At 36.6% G+C, this 20,423-nt stretch overlaps 1 protein-coding gene and 1 long non-coding RNA gene across 4 annotated transcripts; one reads left to right on the top strand and one right to left on the bottom strand.

The window, feature by feature from the left end:
• Positions 1-2,172: 2,172 nt before the first annotated feature.
• Positions 2,173-7,248, bottom strand: LOC110936999 (protein LONG AFTER FAR-RED 3). 3 transcript variants are annotated; one of them, XM_022179410.2, is made up of 15 exons: positions 7,101-7,248; positions 6,843-7,027; positions 5,766-5,867; positions 5,617-5,689; positions 4,972-5,078; positions 4,767-4,890; positions 4,475-4,669; positions 4,291-4,376; positions 4,085-4,192; positions 3,904-3,999; positions 3,728-3,826; positions 3,067-3,141; positions 2,857-2,988; positions 2,672-2,787; positions 2,173-2,557 (listed from the first exon to the last, which is right to left on the bottom strand). In XM_022179410.2, the coding sequence occupies exons 1-15, from the start codon at positions 7,171-7,173 to the stop codon at positions 2,386-2,388; spliced, it is 1,743 nt and encodes a 580-aa protein (XP_022035102.1). In that variant the 5' UTR covers positions 7,174-7,248; the 3' UTR covers positions 2,173-2,385. The 3 variants fall into 3 exon arrangements, with proteins under 3 accessions (XP_022035102.1, XP_022035100.1, XP_022035101.1); XM_022179408.2 differs by having other exon boundaries at positions 2,672-2,988; XM_022179409.2 differs by having other exon boundaries at positions 2,386-2,557; positions 2,672-2,988; positions 6,843-6,970; positions 7,101-7,243.
• Positions 7,249-8,158: 910 nt separating this feature from the next.
• LOC118491098 lies at positions 8,159-9,912 on the top strand. The gene is made up of 3 exons (XR_004890362.1): positions 8,159-8,402; positions 8,615-8,892; positions 9,221-9,912. It is a non-coding gene; the product is annotated as an uncharacterized LOC118491098 (long non-coding RNA).
• The last annotated feature ends 10,511 nt before the right edge of the window (positions 9,913-20,423 follow it).

Raw genomic sequence — 20,423 nt, forward strand, 5'->3', positions numbered from 1 at the left:
CCACCCTAAAAAAAAAAAAAAATTTGCCGAGGGGTTGGGGGGTGGGGGTTTAGGTTTTTGGGTGGGGGGTGGGTGTGGGTGTTTAGTTTTTTATAGATTTTTTTTTAGGTTTTTGGGGGGGGGGGGGGGGGGTTAGATTTTTTTTAGGTTTTTGGGGGGTGGGGGTGGGGGGGGGGTTTAGGTTTTTTGGGGGTTTTTTTGTGAGGTATAGTTTTTTTTTTTGTTTTTTTTGCCCGGGGGGTGGGGGGGGTGGGGTTTAGGTTTTTTGGTTGGGGGGGGGGGGGGTTAGGTTTTTGGGTGGTGGTGGGGGGGGGTGGGGGTGGGTGTTTAGGTTTTTGGTGGTGATGTAGTGGGTTTAGTTTTAGGTTATTAGACACTTGTCACTCTATAAATCCTTCTTACACTTCTTACAATTAGAAGACTTTGTAGAATAACTTGACCCCCTTTCTATAATTCATTAGTTATACTAGATTTTATTTTTGATGTATGTCTGGATTTAAAGTTTTATATTTATGCATTACATTACAATAATATTAAAAACAGTGGGTTGACAGTGACAAAACTATTTTTTTATTTTAATATTCTTATTATTATAATTAATTTAAAAGTTATTTTTTTTATTTTATAACTTTTAATATACGAGATCTTACGAGATCTCAGTTATTTAGGCTGTAAACGAACCAAACAAACACGAACAATGCCTTGTTCGTGTTTGTTCGTTAAGGAAATAAATGTGTTCACGAACGGTTCATTAACACTTAACGAACGAGATTTTATGATCGTGTTCGTTCGTTAAGGAAATAATTATGTTCACGAACACAAATAAAATCGGCGAAACTCGACGGAGACTAGAGTTGGACGGCGGAGGGAGCAGCTGAAACTTGAAGTCATAATCGTGGAACAGAGGTCGATAGTGTTCGTCAATGTAAATATTGAGGAAGGAAAGAGGAATAGTGCATAAACGCAATATGAATATGGCTTCCTATTTTATTTTTTTAGGATAATAAAACAAATAAAAGTTAAAGAATGTAAAAAGTTTAGATAAAATAAATAAAAGTAGAAAAATCTCATGAACAACATAAACAAACGAAGATGAACGAACGTTCACTAACATGTTACCGAACGTTCACAAACACAAATGAACGAACGAGACCTATGTTTCATGTTCATGTTCGTTCATTTGTTAAATGAATGAACACAAATGAACTTCTCACCGAACGGTTTACAAACTGTTCGCTGGACGTTCGGTTCGTTTACAACCCTACCAGTTATGAGTATGCCATTGCGAGTTGCGACGTCTCTATCTTTATCTACATGTCAATATAATATTTTTTTCCTAGAACTGAGTTGTGAGTGGTAATTTACAAGTGATCAAATCTCAACATATTATTTTATTATATTTTGTTTCTCACTTATAAATTATACAGATACTATGTTTTATAAAATTTCGAGTATGTCGTTGCTATGTTTCTATTTTTATCTACATCTTGATATAAGTTTCACTCGAAACCGAGTTGTGAATAGTATTACAAACAATCGAAGCACGAACGATTTGTTTCAGTTATGCAACTGTTTAGTTTGGTTTAGATAGTTTAAAATCCGAGAGTAACGATTTGGCTCACGCTCTAACCTAAAAACCACTAAAAGTGGATAATCAATTCCGAATACTCATAATAAGTTTGTATAATATATTTAATCCGTACTCATGTGTTGCTTGCATCACAGTTCACACAACTTGGGTGTTGTCGATACGAAACAAAGGATTGCTATCCCGACCCTGTTCATAAAAGTATCTGCTTGACCCGAACCCATGTTGAGCCATTACCCAACTGCTCATTTTGCCACCTCTAACGCGTGTATTGCATATTCAAACGCAGACTAGCTATGCCTAAAACTAAACAAGCTATACCACAACCTTGCTATATAAACACATAAAACAAAATCATATATGGAAAAATCAAAGGAAGATATAAGGAGAGAGAAAGTGTTTAACCATGTGTGAAATAATATAATTGTAATGGACTTGTAAGAGAGAGAAGTGTGGGGTAGCCTAGATAACCTCCTTCCTTATGTGTTACAGGTAAAGTTAAATGTACAAATGTAAATGTTTATGTAGTTCTCGAAGTTCTCTGTTCAAAATTGGTTATGTATATAACGGCCTCTTATGTCTTATTATCTCTAAATATATTCTTTGTATATAAGCATAACATAACATCAACAAAAAAAATTATATCATACACTCATACAGTAAATAGAACTCTTAACTAACCACCATTGAACAATGACATCAAACTACCAACTTATTATACACTCACTTGGTAATCTACTAATCTTCTTTCTCGCATCTGTGTATATCTAACGTCAATTCTTATCGGCTCATAAATCTCAAGGATAAGCCTGCACACCACCAACATATGTTGCTGCAACTGAAGTGGTTTCTTGTGCCATGTGGTCCCACGTACGAGTGGTCAGTATGACAAAATCGGCTATCTTTCCAGCAGATAACGAGCCTACATCATCATCAAGAAAGCATGCACGTGCTGCAGAAATCGTGTGCCTGTGAAGGTGGTTTAAACTCTTAGAAACATAAGCAAATATATACGGTATACGTTGACTCATAAATTGAATTAAGCATAATACGATATGATCACATATTCACGTGTTTACTTACGCGTTTAATGCATCAGTAAGCTTCATGCACTCTGCTGAGTTCCAAGCTTTATCCCAACCCGGAGGTATCCTCGTGATTGCAGTCTTTATACTATTTAACGGATTAATGTCGGCTACCTGAAATTTTACCATCAGTAAAAGGTAAATATAAAGATTACAAAAGTAGTCAATGGAAAGTGTTCTCACAGGCCAATCAGAACCAAATGCCACAAGTGCATTGCCAGCAAGGAGTGATTGAAATAAATAAGATCCTTTCTGCATCCTCTCTAGCCCAATTTTTTTAACTGCTGAGTCAGCATCGTCCAACAAATGATCTGGCTGTCAACAATTTTTTAACCACTGGTGACGATCAGATATATAAAAATTGAAAAGTCGTAAATTAAGGACTTTAATTACTTGCACTGAAGCAACGATTCCTTGTTCACCAAACTTGGCTGCAGTTCCAACGGTCAAATGTTGAGCATGTTCAATCTGCAAAAAACAGGCCTTATTATTATTTCATGAAAAATTTCTATGAACTACCATTACTTACATAAAAAGAATGAGCAAATTGCATTATACGTCGTTTAAGTTTGAGCCAAATTGCAGGCGCTGTTCTTTAACTAACGAAATTACACCGGATGTCCTTTATGTTACTGTTTCTCGTCAGGCGATGTCTTTTTACGCTAATCCAGATAACTTTTTCTGTTAACTCTTAACACGTGCCACTCACAAGAGGGCATAAGGGTCATTTTCACTTGATAACTAATACAGAATTAAATAAAAATAATATATATTAATAACAAGATAAGTGAAAACGACCATTATGCCCTCATGTGGGTGGCACGTGTTAAGAGTTAATAGAAAAATATAACTGGGTTAGGGCAAAAGGACATTGCCTGATGAGAAACGATAATATAAAGGACATCCAGTGTAATTTCGTTAGTTAAAGGACAACGCCTGTAATTTGGCTCAAACTTAAAGGACGTAAAATGCACTTTAATAAAAAAGAATCTAGATTCTATTAGGCAGAAACAAGTATTGGTTACCCATAATAATATTCTTAAATAAAATATACCCGAAATCTCCGATCCCTCTTCCCATTTGTGGAAGCAACTGATTTGTACATATCCAAAACCAAATCATTGGCCTTATCTCCAATAGCATGAATAGCAACCTGATGCATGTTTTTTTTTTTTTTTTTTTGTCAACTAACAAGTAGTTACATATACACACAATGAAGCACTCATTTACCTGGAGGCCAGATTTGTCAGATTGCAGAGTCATATTATACAAGCTTTCTACATCTGTAACTTGGAGGCCAAGATTCCATGGCTCATCAGCATACGGCTACAAGAAACATGAAGTAGTTGTTATTCGAGAATAATTTTGACTTATAAGTTAGAATTATTATGCATACGGGCATACGCCATACCTCATGGAAAAGCGCACTGTTGGACCCCAAGGATCCATCAGCAAAAGCTTTAACACCACCTATTGATATCCACTGGCTCACCCTACGGCCTGTTTTTTGAACTATATCCTAATAAAAAGACCAAGAATACCGAATTCAACGTTAATATGTAACTCATTAGCAAATGTAAACATGGTTTAGATGTTCAAAAAAAACAGTAGTCATACACTGAGACGTGACCATGTCGGCATTGGAAAGAAAAGGCAAACCCTAATCATCATTCTTCCAGATAAATCGGCCCATTTGTAAACATCTGCATGTTATCACAGAAAGTCAAAACTTGGTCAACCTAAGTTCAGAAAATATATGAATTAATGACATAAAATGATAAAGTAAACAAACTAAAAAAACCTGAAAAATCTTCCCATGTATGTTCTACTGATGCACCAGGAAAATATCTTCCGACATCAACAACCGTAGTCACACCCCTCGACAACGCATACCTACTAGCGCGGTCCAATGCTTGTCTTCTTTCTTCTACAGAAACTTCTGGAATGCAGGAAACGATCACCTTCATTGCAGAATCAATCATCAGTCCAGTAGGCTCTGCATATAGAGATTCCATATACATGAGTCAGCAAGCTGACCTGGCATATACATACTCACTACTAATCATTCGTAGTAGGCCATAAGTTTAAATTACCTCCATCCTCATTTCTGCTAATAGTTCCACCAACTGGATCTTGCATATCACTCGTAACACCAGCTATTCTTAGAGCTAACGAGTTAGCCAAACCCATGTGACCATCCATCCTTGAAAGCCATACCTGCGTTATATCACGGGTTTTATGATACAGAAAGACTTGTGCTGAACTGAGTTTATATGAACCGTATGTAACGTTTCTTACGGGGTGATGAGGTGTAATATCGTCAATCCAAGAGGCTGATGGCAATTCTCCTCCCCAAAGATCGTTATTCCATCCACCACCCAACAACCAAGTTCCTTCTTTCATGTCTACAAACATTTAAAAACGTATATCATAACTGTTTGAGTAAACTGCCAAAATGGTCCCTGAGGTTTGGTCACTTTAGTCCAAAACTCAAACCTTTTGAATCTGAGTCCCTGTTGTTTCAATTTTGTTGGCATTTTCATCCAAAAATCCAAAAGAAAAATCTGGTCAGATTTTTCAGTTATCATCCAACTTTTTTGTCTTTTTCCTCCCTTATAATGAAGGGCAAAATGGTCAGATTTTTTTAATTTGCTATTATAAAACGTTAAAAGACCATTTTGCCCTTCATTAAAAGGGAGTAAAAAGACAAAGATGTTAACTGAAAAATCTGACGAGATTTTGATTTTGGATGAAAATGGCAACAAAACTGAAACCACAGGGACCTAGGTTCAAAAGGTTTAAGTTTTGGACTAAAGTGGCAAAAGTGACCAAACCTTAGGGACCATTTTGGCATTTTACTCCGTTTTTACAATTTAAAAAAATCTCATAATTAAACAAAGCAAGATGTAATACAACTCAACCTAGTGTGATCGGTGCACTTACTTTTGACCGCTTCTTTAACCTTCCCAATGAAGTCATCCTTCGTCTTCACGCCTCGCACTTGCACTCGCGCCATCTGTTTTCATTTCTCAGTCATTTAGCATATCGTTTGCAAAGATGATAAAAACGAAAGAGTTGAATTGCTGCAGAACCTGGAGTCCTCCAACAAGCAAGTGGACATGAGAATCGATGAATCCAGGAACCACGACTCTCCCCTCAAGATTCAACTCTTTTGTTTTATGTCCACAAACTTCCTGCATACGCGTATAAATCACACAAAACTCCAATACAAATGAAATCTTCAAGGAATTGAAGTCAGATAAATATTCACAATATTTACCAATGATTAAAACTGAATCACTACCCTCAAGAAGCTAATAACCATAAATGATAAACTCCATGCACAATCTTCTTAATCTTTTCTCTATAAACAGTAACCTAATACCTTAAGTTACTATTTGGCAATAAGATGATCAAATAGCAGTCAGTGTTGTATAAATCGGGATTAATCAGTAATCTGTAGTTTACCGATTAAATTTCACCTAGTCGGACCATTAATTGGTAATCAGTCAAAGGCTGCCAAAGCGGTCAAAATTGGTCAAAATGTGTGAAGTATTTGAAAATTTATATTTTTATCAATCCAATCCGATTGATAAGTTTCAAAAATTATATATAAAATTTTGAAAATTTGCGTGTGTGTATATATAATAAGTTTGAAAAGTTACATATAAAATTTCAATCCGATTAATTCCCATTAACCTTTGGTCAGTAGCAGGTATCGCACCGGCAGCCGGGCCCGAGCCCGACTAGGCTCGAGCTCGACTCGTCATGTTTTTATGAAGCTCGAGCCTAAGCTCAGCTCGGTTCGAGCCTATTTATTTGAGCTTAAGCTCGGCTCGCAAGTAAAACCCAAAGCTCAAGCTCGGCTTCAATATCCCTTAAATGAGCCAAAGCTTGGCTTTCAGGCTCGAACTTAGGCTCGATAACTAACGAGCTCTATTTCAGGCTCGAGCTCGGGCTTGTCAAAGCTCGGCTTGTTCGAGCTTTTAACCGAGAGTAGCTCTTGAGACGAGACTCTAGGCTTGTTTACACCCCTAAGCAACTAGCGCCTAGGAATTATTACAATTGTCAACCATAAAAGTAATGCATACCTAACCTGCTTAAAAACCCTAAAATCTAAACTAAATTAACAATTCAAACATAACTCTTTCATGAAATTTAAACAATACCTTTACAAACGAATAATTTCCGATGCGGAGAATTGTCCCATCACGAACAGCCATGGAATCAGCAAACAGAAGAGACGAATCGCTAGTGTATATAGTCCCATTGGTGACCAACAAATCAGCAACAGTTCCTGTAGAAGAAGAAGATGATGAAAACCACCATAATGGGTCCCTCCAGCCTGATGTATCTGCGAGAAATAAAGTGTGGATAAAATGAATTGAATGTGTAAAAGATGAGTGAATTGAAAGGATATTATTAACTGTGCGTGTAGTGGATATAGAGTGAGATTAGGAGAGAAAGAAGAAGAATGAGTGAAGCTGAGCAGATATTCATGGCGGAATCTTCTAAGATTCAAAGATGTGTAGGGATAAAGGTGGATTATGCCTTTAAAAGGTGTTGTTGCTATTGAAAAAGTTAACATACTTTTTATAGATAAAATATTTTCTTGTATGATAATGAAGATCTTAAAATTATTTAAGTGAAAAATGCCCAGATATTCCTTGTGGTTTTCTCTTTTTTCACCTTTAGTCTTTAACTTTCTAAAATTACAGTTATAGTCCCTAATTTTTGTATTTTCGTTCCCGGATAGTCCCTAAGCCTAACATTAGTTACTTTTTTCAGTTAAGAGAATGTGAAATGACAAAAATACCCTTACTAAAAAACAAAATAACTTAACTTATTTAATAGATTTATCTATATGTGAGACCCACTCTTTTATAAAAAAAAAACAGCCCCACCCCCACCCAACCCCAACCCCAACCCCTCCACCCCCACCCCCACATTCATCTTCATCTTTCCTTCTTACCCCTTCCCCTGCAGCTCCATCCACCCCACCTTCCTCTACCCCCTTCACCTATTAAACAATGATCCTATAGAATTTTCGCAATAACTTAGTTTATGAATTTTTATCAGAGATGAAGGAAGCCCTTATTTAATTGTTTGGCATCTTTGCATGACCCTATCACTCACACTCGCATTGTTCCCCACTGTTTCCATTATACATACATATACCTTATACATATACAGCAACTGTACTCTCCCACCCTCACAGTATACATGTGACCAATCTCCCTCTCTCATAAATTCTCCCTTCCCCTTCAAAACCCACCTGCAGAAATGGCCTCTTCTCACTTCCCCTTTTTGGGTCTTCTGTTATCCCTGTTTCTTTCACATGTTATTGTCTTCACTTATGCTAAGTTGGTGGTGGTTGTGGTGGTGGTAAAAGTGAAAGTGGTAGAAGAGGGTGGGTGGATAGAGCTGTAGGGGAAGGGGAAGAAGAAAGACAGAGAGATGAAGGTGGAGATGGGGGTGGGGTGAGGTTTTTTTTTTTTTTTTTTTTTTTTTTTTTTTATAAAGGAGTGGGTCCTACATATAAATAAATCTATTAAATAAGTTAAGTTATTTTGTTTTTTAGTAAGGGTATTTTTGTCATTTCACACCCTCTTAACTGAGAAAAATAACTGATGTTAGGCCTAGGGACTATCCGGGAACGAAATCGCAAAAGTTGGGGACGCTGCACTCTTACCCCCTGTCGTCGGTCAACAGTTGTTTGACTGTTATAGGTAAGGGTATTTTGGTAATCTTACCCCATATTTATTATTATTATTATTATTATTATTATTATTATATTATTTATAAGACACCTGCATCAAACTTTCAACTTTGTTCATCATCTTCTTCTCCAGATTAGCGTTTTCATTTTCTTCAACTTTGTTCATCTTCTTCTTCTTTAGCTGACCAAATTAGGGTTTTTTTCATTTCTTCAAACTTTCAGATCACATGAAGGACTCCAATCTGGATCTGTTCGATTGTAACAACCAACACCCCCACCACAACCAACACAAATATACATTTGCAACATCAGATTGGAGGGTTTGTTTGGCAATCAACGTGATTCACCACCATCTCCGACCACCACCGCCATTCCAATCGCTGGATCTATTGCAAACGTATACCACATCAAAGGACGGAGAAAAAGAGGAGAAAAAAGGTTGTAGCAATTTTGAAGTAGAAGCTAAGTTCTTTTCACTTTTGGAGGATCGTCTGCAAGCGGTAAGCAACAATCGACCTTAAACCTTCTGATATATAAAGTTTGTAAGCACTGATTTAAGCATGGAATCATCAGTAATATTTTGATTAAGGGTTTTGAACTAAGTATACATAATAATTTCTCTGTACTTCATTAATATATTTTGGAAAGAGGTTTGAAGAATCTTTGAGATTTTGGTGGGGGGTAATACATCAAAAGAGTCAGATGTGAATTTGGGAGAAAAGAGAAGGTTTGGAAATACTCATGCCATTTAATTTGATCCAAGTATACGTTTGGTGAAATGAAAGTGTGTGTTGATGATAATGGAGGCATATCCTCAAGGGTTTGCAGATGCTGCTGAGATAGCTGGATAGTAATGTTTTGAGGAATATTTGTACTCAAGACTTGAAGTATGTTTTGGAGTTGTGTTGCGTCCAATTTTGATAATAGATTCATCATATCGAATAAGGATGGGGGGTTTATGTTATTAGCGACAAAGGCAAGAAGTTGTGGTAGATTAGTTGCAGCAAGCATGTCAAGATGATGATCAGTTCTTGGTTGGTGCATGACTGGATCAATTCCCATTTGGAGTAACTTCTTCTTAAGGTGGGTGTTCCAAAAGTTCTTGATCTCGTTATCTGTCCTTCCTGGAAGATGTGTTGCTATTGCAGACCACCTAATAAAAATAAAAACCATTCACCATTTATATCTATAACAGTCAAGAAGGTACGTAGTAGAGGAATGACTTACTTGTTTCCAAGATGTGAGTGGAGCTGGATGATGAGGTTTTCTTCATTCTCAGAAAAATTACCTTTCTTTATATTTTATATCTGGTCTAAGATAATTAGTCCATCTCAAGCGACAACTTTTACCACACCTATTTTGACCAGCAAGTGAAGGCAGTGCTCTCCAGCTACTTTTAGATTGATTTGATTCACGTCTTATTGATTACATATGGAATGGAGAAACGAAAAGTTGATTACATGAATATATATTCTATAGTATAATGTCTGTTGTAGCTTTTTTGTTTTAGTCATATACCGTTACTTAACGCATTATGGGTTTTGATACTAACCTATTGTTGTAGTCACTTGATTGGGGTTATATGTGATTGGGGTTATATGTGCATGGGGTAAGGTTTGCAAGAAATATTTAACATCGGGGGGTAATATTGCAGAGTACAACAAACCATAGGGGGTAATAAGAAACGGTAATATAGTCATTTAACAACGGGGGGGGGGGGGGGGGTAATATTGCAGAGTAGAACAAAGCATAAGGGGTAATAAGAAAGGGTAATATAGTCATTTAACATATCATTTAACAGAACCGTTAAGTTCTTTGATGGCAGGGGGTAAGAGTGCAGCGTTTTCCATTAGTTGGGGGTCAGAGTGCCAATTGGCTCTAACCCGAGAGGGTAAAATTGCAGTTTACTCTTATTTAATATATATGGTTACTTTTTTTGGGCGATGTACGAAGAAAAATGTATGGAAGAATCATACAACCTAGTTGGAAGGGTTTATGGGTCAGGTTAGTTATCGAAATCTGAGTTTCCCTTAAGCAATACTAGGATTGTCTAACATAGCATTTTAGGAACATACCGAGGCTCAATTTAAAATATAAGTATTTTAGAAATCAACATAAAGGTTGGGTATTAGGGTGGACAGGGCACCCTCATGTACCCTCATCCGGTAAGTGGTTAACCCGAGGGTTCGCCGTCGCCACCACTTTAGGTAAGGCATGTGGGTTGAGTTTTAGGTATTGGTCACCAAAAGGAGAGAGAGGGGGGAAGTAGATTAAAAGGGGTAGGACCATTGGTTTAGTGTACTTGAAAGGAGTGACGTCTGTGATTAAGCTATTTCAGGATATTTAAGGCTAAAAATGAAGTGACAGTGCAGGATTTGTGGAATCTTAGGATAGTGAAGGGTAGTCGAAAGGAGTGTCTCCACCCTTAGACCACCCGTAGTGGTATCGAATTTGGGTGTTTTTTTGATTGAAGAACGCCCCTCCACGCCGGAAGTTCCGCCCCTATGGACGTTGTTTTGGAGATTTTGGGCTGCAGCGTTCTTTATTCAACGCTCAACTTCCATTTCTTTGGCCAATCACATGCATTCTTGTTTTCTTGCCCAATCACATACATTCTTCCTTTTAACAGAACGCCCCCATCACACTACATCCATTTTAGAAAAACGCCCCATAAAGCCCCTTGCTGACTGGATCGCCATATGACGTAAAACGCCCAAAGATGGGGTTTCTTCCACTACACATGGTCTGAGCACAATTGTTATGTATGTAGAAGCCATGTAACACCTTTTTGTTGTTCACATGTACTTTTTTATGAACTTCATCAATTCTTTCTAATCACTTTTAATACAATTTTATAACAAGCAATCATTTTTAACACATTATAACGTCACTTTTTGTATCATCCTCTTTAATGTGTAACAAGTTGTTTTAAAAAAAGATTCAGAAGTATCACAAGTATCTAGTTAAAGGGATTTAATATAAGATTGCCTCCCTTGGTTTGGTTCACTTTTTAATTTGTCTCCCTTTAGAAAAATTTTTGTGTGCTGAATACATGGGTACATGAATTGTCCTTTTATTGCAATTTACACCCTTATAGTTTGTTTGACCATTTGACTAAGGGCAAAATGCTAATCTCACCACCTTTTCTTCCCCACACCACCTCTTCTTCTCCATTCCATCACCACCACCACCCACCGCCACTATCACCACCACCACCCATCGGTAACCACCAACACAATAACCAAAAACAAACCGACAGCCACAATCATCGGAAAAAACGAAAAGGGTAACCACCGATGTCTGTAACTACTCCTTTTTGAATATTGATGAAACGTAATCTATCTTAATGAATATGCTGTGTGATTTCAGTTATTAAAAGGAGAAACTCATATTAGGGTTGACTTTTACCATGATTGACTTTGTCTTTCAACCAAATGGTGCAAATGAAACGCTTTGCATGTCTTTGTCCCTTTTGCCTTTCATACATTTGGCTCCCTAGTGCCAGAAGTTATCCACTTTTTGAGCAGGGTCCAACGGGTCATCCACAACAATTGTTCAACCAGGGGGCAAGGGTTTGTCTTTGGAAGGTTGGGGTTTGCAATTCAGAAAGGGATGGCGGCATAGCTTATTACCCATCTACCTTCTGTTTTGATGTAACTTGACAAGTTTTTTGATGAATAAAATATTTAGAAAAAAATCCAAACCGGTGAATTAAAAATTCAATAAAGTCAAGACAAGTAAATGGGAAAATTCAAACTACTCTTAATATATATATATATATATATATATATATATATATATATATATATATATATATAGGGAGAAGATCATGCGAGAACCACCCTTATTGTGAGAACCGCGAGAACCAATGTGAACATAACCTAAAATAACTTAAAAAACCTAAAAAAATAAACCTAAAAAAACCTAAACCCCACCCCCCCCCCAAAAAAAAAACCTAAACCCCCCACCCCCACACCCCCCCCCCCAAAAAAAACTTAACCCCCCCCCCCCCCACAAAAAAAAACCTAAACCCCCCTCCCCCACCCCCCAAAAATCTAAACCCCCAAGCTAAAATGCTAAAAACTAAACCCCAAAAAAACCTAAAAAAATCTAAAAAAAATCAAATTTTTTTTTAATATTTTTTATGCTCAAATCGCTACTTTTAGTGGCCAAAATTTTTTTTATTAAATCTTTTATTTGCTTCGAAAAGTTGTGATTTTTATATAAAAAAATTAAAAAAAAAATTGTGTGATTTCTAGCTATTTTTAGGCATTTTTGGTGTGTTCACATTGGTTCTCGCGGTTCTCGCATGATCTCTCCATATATATATAGAAGAAGGATCCGGTAGGAACCACTCTTTATTGCGAGAACCAATGTGAACACAAAAAAATACCTAAAAATAGCTAAAAAACACACAATTTTTTTTTAATATTTTTTATAAAAAAATCGCTACTTTTAGTAGTCAAATTTTTTTTCTTTTTTTAATTTTTTTAAAAAATTTTTCTACTAAAAGTAGCGATTTTAATGTAAAAAATGTTAATTTTTTTTGTGTGTTTTTATTATTTTTTTTTTTTTTGATTTTTTTTAGGTTTTTTAAGGGTTTAGTTTTTAGCATTTTAGCTTGGGGGGGGGGGGGGGGGTTAGGTTTTTTGGGGGGGGGGTGGGCGAGGGGGGTTTAGGTTTTTTTTTTTTTTTTTTTTTTGGGGGGGGGGGGGTTAGGTTTTATTTATTATTTTTTTTGGGGGGGGGTGGGGGTGGATAAAATTACTTTTAACATGTATATAATCGTAAAAATACACATAATGAATGATAAAATTATCCTAATCATAAAAATATATAAATAAAAAAATTGTTTATTAGGGGTTCTGCGAGTTCTGTAAACATTTATGGTTCTAACCCCTCCCCCCCCCCAAGTTAAATGCTAAACACTAAAACCTCCAAAAAACCAAACCCCCCCCCCCCCACCCAAAAAAAAAAAACCTAAACCCCCTCCCCCTCCCCCCCCCCAAAGCTAAAATGCTAAAAAAAACTAAACCTTCAAAAACCTAAAAAAATCTTAAAAAAATCTAAAATAATAAAAAAATCTATTTTTTTAATATTTTTTATGTTAAAATCGCTACTTTTAGTAGCCAAAAAAAAATCAAAAATTAAAAAAAAAAAAAAATTTTGGCTACTAAAAGTAGCGTTTTTTATAAAAAATATTAAAAAAATTGTGTGTTTTTTAGCTATTTTTAGTAATTTTTGGTTGTGTTCACATTGGTTCTCGCGGTTCTCGCAATAAAGGGTGGTTCCTAACGGATCTTTGTAATGTGGAAGAATGTGAATGTGAGGTCAAGATGGAGACGGGGTGTTATAAGATCCTTTTTTACGGTATGTGGTTTTATAAATTTTGATATTAATTTTGAATGTGTTGTTGAATGGTTGAACATAGTAGCTAGAAAACTAGCACACCAAAGAGGAGGATCTTTTGCAAAAGAAGAGCCAACTTTTGATGACAACAAGGTACTTTATTCCATTTATCGAAAATCGTGATTGGTTGGCTATCGTCTGAAAATCGTGATTGGGTGGCTCTTTTTTTATGCTCGCTGGAGATTGGTTGGTTGTTGGCGATTAGGGTGGTTCAAGGTAGAAGACGGTGAGGATGGATGGGTGTTGGTCGGAGTTATTCTTGTTTCAGGCCAGTGAATAATCTTCTAGAGATGACGTGAAGGAAAGTTCGTGTAATCGTAATCATATGGGATTGTATTACAGTGGTGGTGGTGATTGTGCAATTGGTAGTCGTGTTGACTATGCAATGGGTTTTATTAATTTAATTAATTTCTAAACGTAGTTTAGTTTTTTCACCCATTTTTCGAATGATCAAACGGTCAAATGGGTTCATATCATGAGGAGACACATTGGAATTAAAGGACAATTCATGTATGCATCACAAAAAAAGTTTTTGCTTAAGGGAGGAAAGTGGCCCAAACCAAATGGGGAAAACTATAATTAACTCTATAAGAAAATTGTGGGCATCTGCACACATGGGCTGTTGAAATTGTGCATAATCATAGTTTTGACTTGGGTGAATTTGGTTTGGGTTTGTGTTGTTCCATTGTTCAACAAAGCTTAAAATGGAGTATTATCTATCTTTTTTTAAATGAGCAAGATGATTGAGATTAAGATGGGATTAAAGTGGTTGCGAGGGATACCGTTGAGAGGAGCTTGGTTGAAGTACGTAAAGGTTTAATTTATAGTGTTTAAATTTAGATTTTTTTTTTATAATTTGACGTGATAGGAGTGTACGAATTTTTCGATGTATTTTTAGTACCTTTTACTCTTTTATCAAACTTGAAATTTATAAAACACGATATAAAACTATCACTCCCTACAACACGCTAGGGCAAGTGCGTCCATCGTTGGCGTAGTATAGTGATGGTAAGATACCAAGGTCGTCCAAGGACACAAGAGCTTATAATACCGGAATATCGCTGACGTCTAATCTAACCAAATATTAAGAGACAATTTTTGTTGTTTTTAATAAATAAAAATAAATGAAGAAACTAAGTAAACAAAAGAACAGATAACCAAGCTAGAATCATTTGGATTCGACTCGTCATTTATGTATCCTTTGATGATTTCCAGCTTTGGGTTTTTTAAGAGATTATCTTAGTTATAGTGGCATGTCCCTTTTTTGGAGGCAACGCTACCCTCAGCCATATTGGTCTGAGTCATCAGGGATACAGTCCTGCAAGGCCGGATTATTGAAAGATAATTAAGTAAGTTATTAATGAAAAAAGTGTGATGTCCCTCTTTTGGAAGCAACGCTACCCTCGGCCATATTGGTATGAGTTAGCAACGATACAGTCTCGCAAGGCCGGTTTAAAGTTTTAATAGTAGTTTATTTATAAGGGATTACAACCCGTTCTTACTTCCCCTAATTTAATGCTATCTGCCTCAAGGGAAGTCCTCGTAAGTTTTAATCAAGTTCTTGTAGGATCTATACACTGAACGAGGCAAGAACTTTACCCAACCACTCTTTTAACCCCCTTCCAGGCAGTTAACGTGCTTTATATAGACTGTAAACACACGAATGAGTGAATCAACAAAATATGAAGAAATGATTGAATAAAGTTCACTTTCAATATAAAAAACTAGTTATTAAAGTCATTAATACAAACCCAAATAAAAAGTTACCAAAGCTAGGAAATCAAAAGTAATACATAAATAACTTGTTTTCACCAAGTGATGTAAGAGATTAGCCAAGCATAACCTCTGTTTGACAAAAACTCTTACTATCGATCTTGGACCCCGAGAGTACTACACACTCTCTAAGGATGGATGATGGATGAAAATGGTGGATGATGGTGGTAGTGGTGGTGGAATGGTGGCAGGTATGAGAGAAGTGGTTTGCCAAGGGATAAGTTGCAAGTGAGCCAAGCACCTCTTTTTATAGTTGAAAACAGTAGATTCACATGGCCCCGTGCCCACCCGGAACGACCCCGTGTCCTTCTCCCTATCTGTCTTCATTTAATGATGTTGTTAGTCCATTTGCACACACGACCCCATGTGTCAACGACACGACCCCGTGTCTTCTGTACTTGTTGTAGGAACCTAGATTTGCAAATCTGAGAGTTGACCACGGCCCGTGCTTAGGAGACACGACCCCGTGTCCCTTGTCATTTTCTGTTTATCTTTATCTTTATCTTCTGGGAATCCTGAGTGGGGCACGACCCCATGCCCTGCTGGCATGGCCCCGTGCTTGGCCTCTGGTTTGTTGTTTCTGTCTTTGGGGTGAAGCTTGGAGGATCGGTATAGTGTGTCAACTTCCCTTCCCTCGTATTTATGTTGGTTTTCACCGTTAATTTGTTCCTTTTGTCCGTTTAAGATCTTTTAATCTTGAAAATCAAAAGTAAACAAAGAAACACACTTTTTCCAACATTAGTACTAAAAAAAGGTTGTTTTTATACCTTATTTGATATGATTTATATGTTGCATTTTGTGCATATCATATTTCTTGACGTTAAGAGGTTTAAATTGTAAGTTTTGTTTTTTAATCATGTAGTCATTTAAGTGGGACCCATTATTCGCATCTGAACAAATTCCGGGAATGCGGACGATCGTTTAAGTGGGACCCATTATTCGCATCTGAACCAATTCCAGGAATGCGGACTACCCTTTCAAACCTCACCCAAAAACCAAAGCCATGGCGTCCTATTGGTTCACGTCCACTTAGTGCCACGTGGATCCGGACATGGCCACATCCTTACCAATGTGAGTGCTCCAAGCATGAGTGCTCCAAGCATGTTGGTTAATGGTGATTTTATAAAGTAAGTCGTTATATAGTGATTTCCTGCAATTGGGTTAGCTGGACAAAAGCAATAACCATAAGCAACGACCAGACCAGTGTATAACGTGTACAACGTTCGAATCACAACCACCTTTTTACAAGAACAAATCATCATTTTTAGGATGAAAAGGCCAGAAGCGGAAGAGAAAAGGGAAATTAGAGAAAAAAAATTATGATCTAAAAAACGCCTTAAATTTCCATTGTTTGTAAAATTGATATGTAGACTCAACCTTTAAGTGCCCCCATGATTAATATAACAACTCAACTTGACGTATATAACTTACTAGCACACAAGTACATCTTTTAAAACACAAGTATATCTCACTTTTTCTTACTAGCACACAAGTCCCTCTAATTTCAAGCCAAATAAACGAATCCAAGTTTGTTAATGAGGAATTAGAGATAAGGAACAAAACAACTAAAAGGCTAAATATATGAGCCAAAGACATTGATTGTTTAAATTGTTAGTATGTCATGGCATGTATTACTCGTTTACAAATGATGTTAGTATCTCATGATGGATACTTATTTACGAACAAACGTTAAACACATCATACCAAGTGTGTACATATTAGGGTTGATGTCATTGACACGAATAAATATATTTGTTGTGTTAGATATTACATATTCCTTCTCCAACCTTACATGATTCACACCTTTGTTATGTACTAACCGACCCTAGTTTTGGCCCATTTAATTAACTTGTTGACTAAGTCGTTAAATCTTAATATTGTTCTATAAATACCCATGATGTGACATCTCATATTTTCAGGTTAACGTCGTTAACCCTTTTTGTTAATTACATTTAGTAACACACGAACAAACATACGGAGTTAATTTGATTAACTTGGAAGAACGAAAGACTTGTGTGTCATTTTATAAAGTTATGTTGATAACTTCCTGCACAAATTTGAGACTTGGGAAACATGAAGGACCATTTGTGTATTTATTAAAAGTTCATTTTAAAAAATAATAATAAAACCAAATCCCAACCCTAGGTCGCCCCCATACTCACGTGAACACACTCTCCCTCTCATCTCTCCCAGACGATTTTTCAAGGAGCCAAGCAAACCCTAATCTCACTTGTTTGATATTCATCTCCATCCCTATGTAATATATTTAAGTTTTTATGTATAGTTTTAGTTGCATGTTGGCTGCGTTTCTTGATTCTACATGAGTTCTTGATCTTGTTGTGATTCTTGATGCATGATAATATGGATTCTATGTGTCATGTATTTTAATGTCTAGATGATGATACTTGTTAGTTTAGTAACTCTATGATCATGTATGGATGCCAGGGTTTTGGTTATATATGATCTTGATAATGAAAATTGATGCTAAATTCGTGGATGTGATGTTTTTGGGGTTTTTGATTGCTGAATATAGCGTTATAATGTCATAAACATGTTTTAATTGAAAGCTGAGAAACTGATCAGAATTTACAGCCGACTTGTATCGGATATAACGTGGGCAAAACTTGACAAAAACGTGTGTTCTTGAGTCTAAAATGTAATTCCAGAAAATAGGTTTCAAACCCCATAGGAATCATAATTTTTCGATGAGTGTTTTTATTTTAAATGAATTTTTCCATCTCAAAGGTGCGGGCTGCGTTTTTCGGCAGAAATTGCAGCCTATTACGAATGTCATAACTTAGTCCGTGTTTGGAAATTATATGTGAAATTTATAAAGTAGGTAGTTCTAGGAAGTTACAAAATTCTACAACCGGAATTTCCTTAAAAGAGTTAAGAGGATTTTTAAATAATTTTTACCGTAAACTGTCACCAGAATGTGATGAATCAGACCAAGGTGTACTAGTTGATTTTTGGTGAATTTTCTGTAAGTGTTTAGGACATGAGAAAGATCCACAAGCATTCGTGGATTAAATGACATGCCTTGTAATTTATTTGAAATTTTTGTTAGCCGTTTACTATTTAAATAAATTCCTCAAAACAGCCCAAAAACGGACATATTGGCTGAAAGGGGCTGAAAGTTTACGCAAGTATTTCTAATTGTGTTGCATGTTGTTTCAAGGTAGGAATGATTGTTTGAAACCCGAATGGGTATACTTTAATGTGTGCATGTTATGCTATAAACACGTGCACGAAACCACACGATTGAACGTCTATGTGTCAACTTGTTTACTTGCTATGTGTTAGATACGTGTAGAGTTCACTACATGTCTTGTATGAACACACACTAACAAACCTAATGGTAACCATAATAGGAAGTGGTTGACCACATCAGCTCGTAATTCATTTAAGTCATACCGAGCAAAACATAGGTGAGTTCATGGCCTCGAGAAAGCATGCGCTACATTACGATAAAGTAATGCTATAATGTTACGGTAAGGTAACGTTACAACTGTTAGAGTTTTTGATATATCGTTATGGTCACAAAGTAGCATTTATCATGTAAAGTCCTCACAAACCTCGAACCGTTAGTATTGGGTGGATAGCGGGGGAATTTTGAGTAGTACTACTGGGCCCGACAAGCCCCACTCGAGCTAGTCACGCTAGCTAGATCGGTAATGGTCAACGGGTGTAGAATTGGCCTAACTTCTCGCCATGGTCAATGATAGACCTGGCACTTAGAGGCAACAATAGACAGCTTCGGTTTTGAACTCTTTCGTGACGTAACATAGGTTAGCTACCAACAAATATAACAAGTAACTGTTGAAGACTTCAACTTATTGTTTCAGGTTTGAAACAATGGAAACTTTTTGAGAAACAACTTACTTTATAACTATAACCTAAAACATGTGAACTCATTCATCATTATGTGTTGATACTTGTTCTTGCATACTTTCTCAGGTTGCTAAGGTAGCACACATCAGGACTAGGATGCATTATGTAGTCGTAGTGATTTAACCAAACAAATAGACTTGGCTTTAAATTACATTAGCTTCCTTGGTTTTGTAACTGTTACGCTTCCGCAACTCAATTGTTTAAACAATATTTTCTCATGAATGAGCAAACAGGAAAATTTTTAAACTCATATAGTGGTCGTTCAATATGACTAATGACTATGATCCTGGTTTGTCACGCGCCTCGCGGTAAAACTCTGCACGGGGAATTTGAGGGTGTGACACATGATGTAATTGTAATCATATAGAACACCTAATAAACGTCATACCTATTTGCAACCTTGTTCAAGAGGCCAAGATTTTGCTATTGTGTCACCGTAGCAGTCGTGAGTATGACTCGTACCAGATTAGATATCATTAGTACAGTCCGTACTGGTTTAGGGTTTGCGCCTTTGGGTGTTTATTGTTGTTCTAGTGTTTGTGGGCTGTTCTGTGATTAGGGTTTCAGTTTTTGAACCATGGTTATTTGCTGGTTTCACTCTCGGGTTTGCAGGAGAAGTCACCGGTTCGGGTGCTTAGGTTTTTAGGTTTTCTTTTGGAGGTTTGCTTGGTTTCGGGTAAAGTTCTCATCTTGGTTTTATCTTGTTAATATTTTTTTACTGTTATTCATGGTCGGGGATGGGAAAGTTTTGATTGACAAGGTCAATGGAATCGACTTTGCATGGTGGAAAATGCAAATAGTAGCACTGTTAGGTCAAAACGTTTTCTATGTGGTCTAGGAGGAAAAAACGGATTACGTGGAAAAAGGATGCCGAAGCGGTTTAGAACTCAAAGGACAAAAAGGCAAGATGGGTGATTACATTGGATTTGACGAGTATTGCATTTAATATTATGAAGTA

Source organism: Helianthus annuus, chromosome 4, assembly GCF_002127325.2.
Source record: "Helianthus annuus cultivar XRQ/B chromosome 4, HanXRQr2.0-SUNRISE, whole genome shotgun sequence".
NCBI classification, from domain to species: domain Eukaryota; kingdom Viridiplantae; phylum Streptophyta; class Magnoliopsida; order Asterales; family Asteraceae; genus Helianthus; species Helianthus annuus.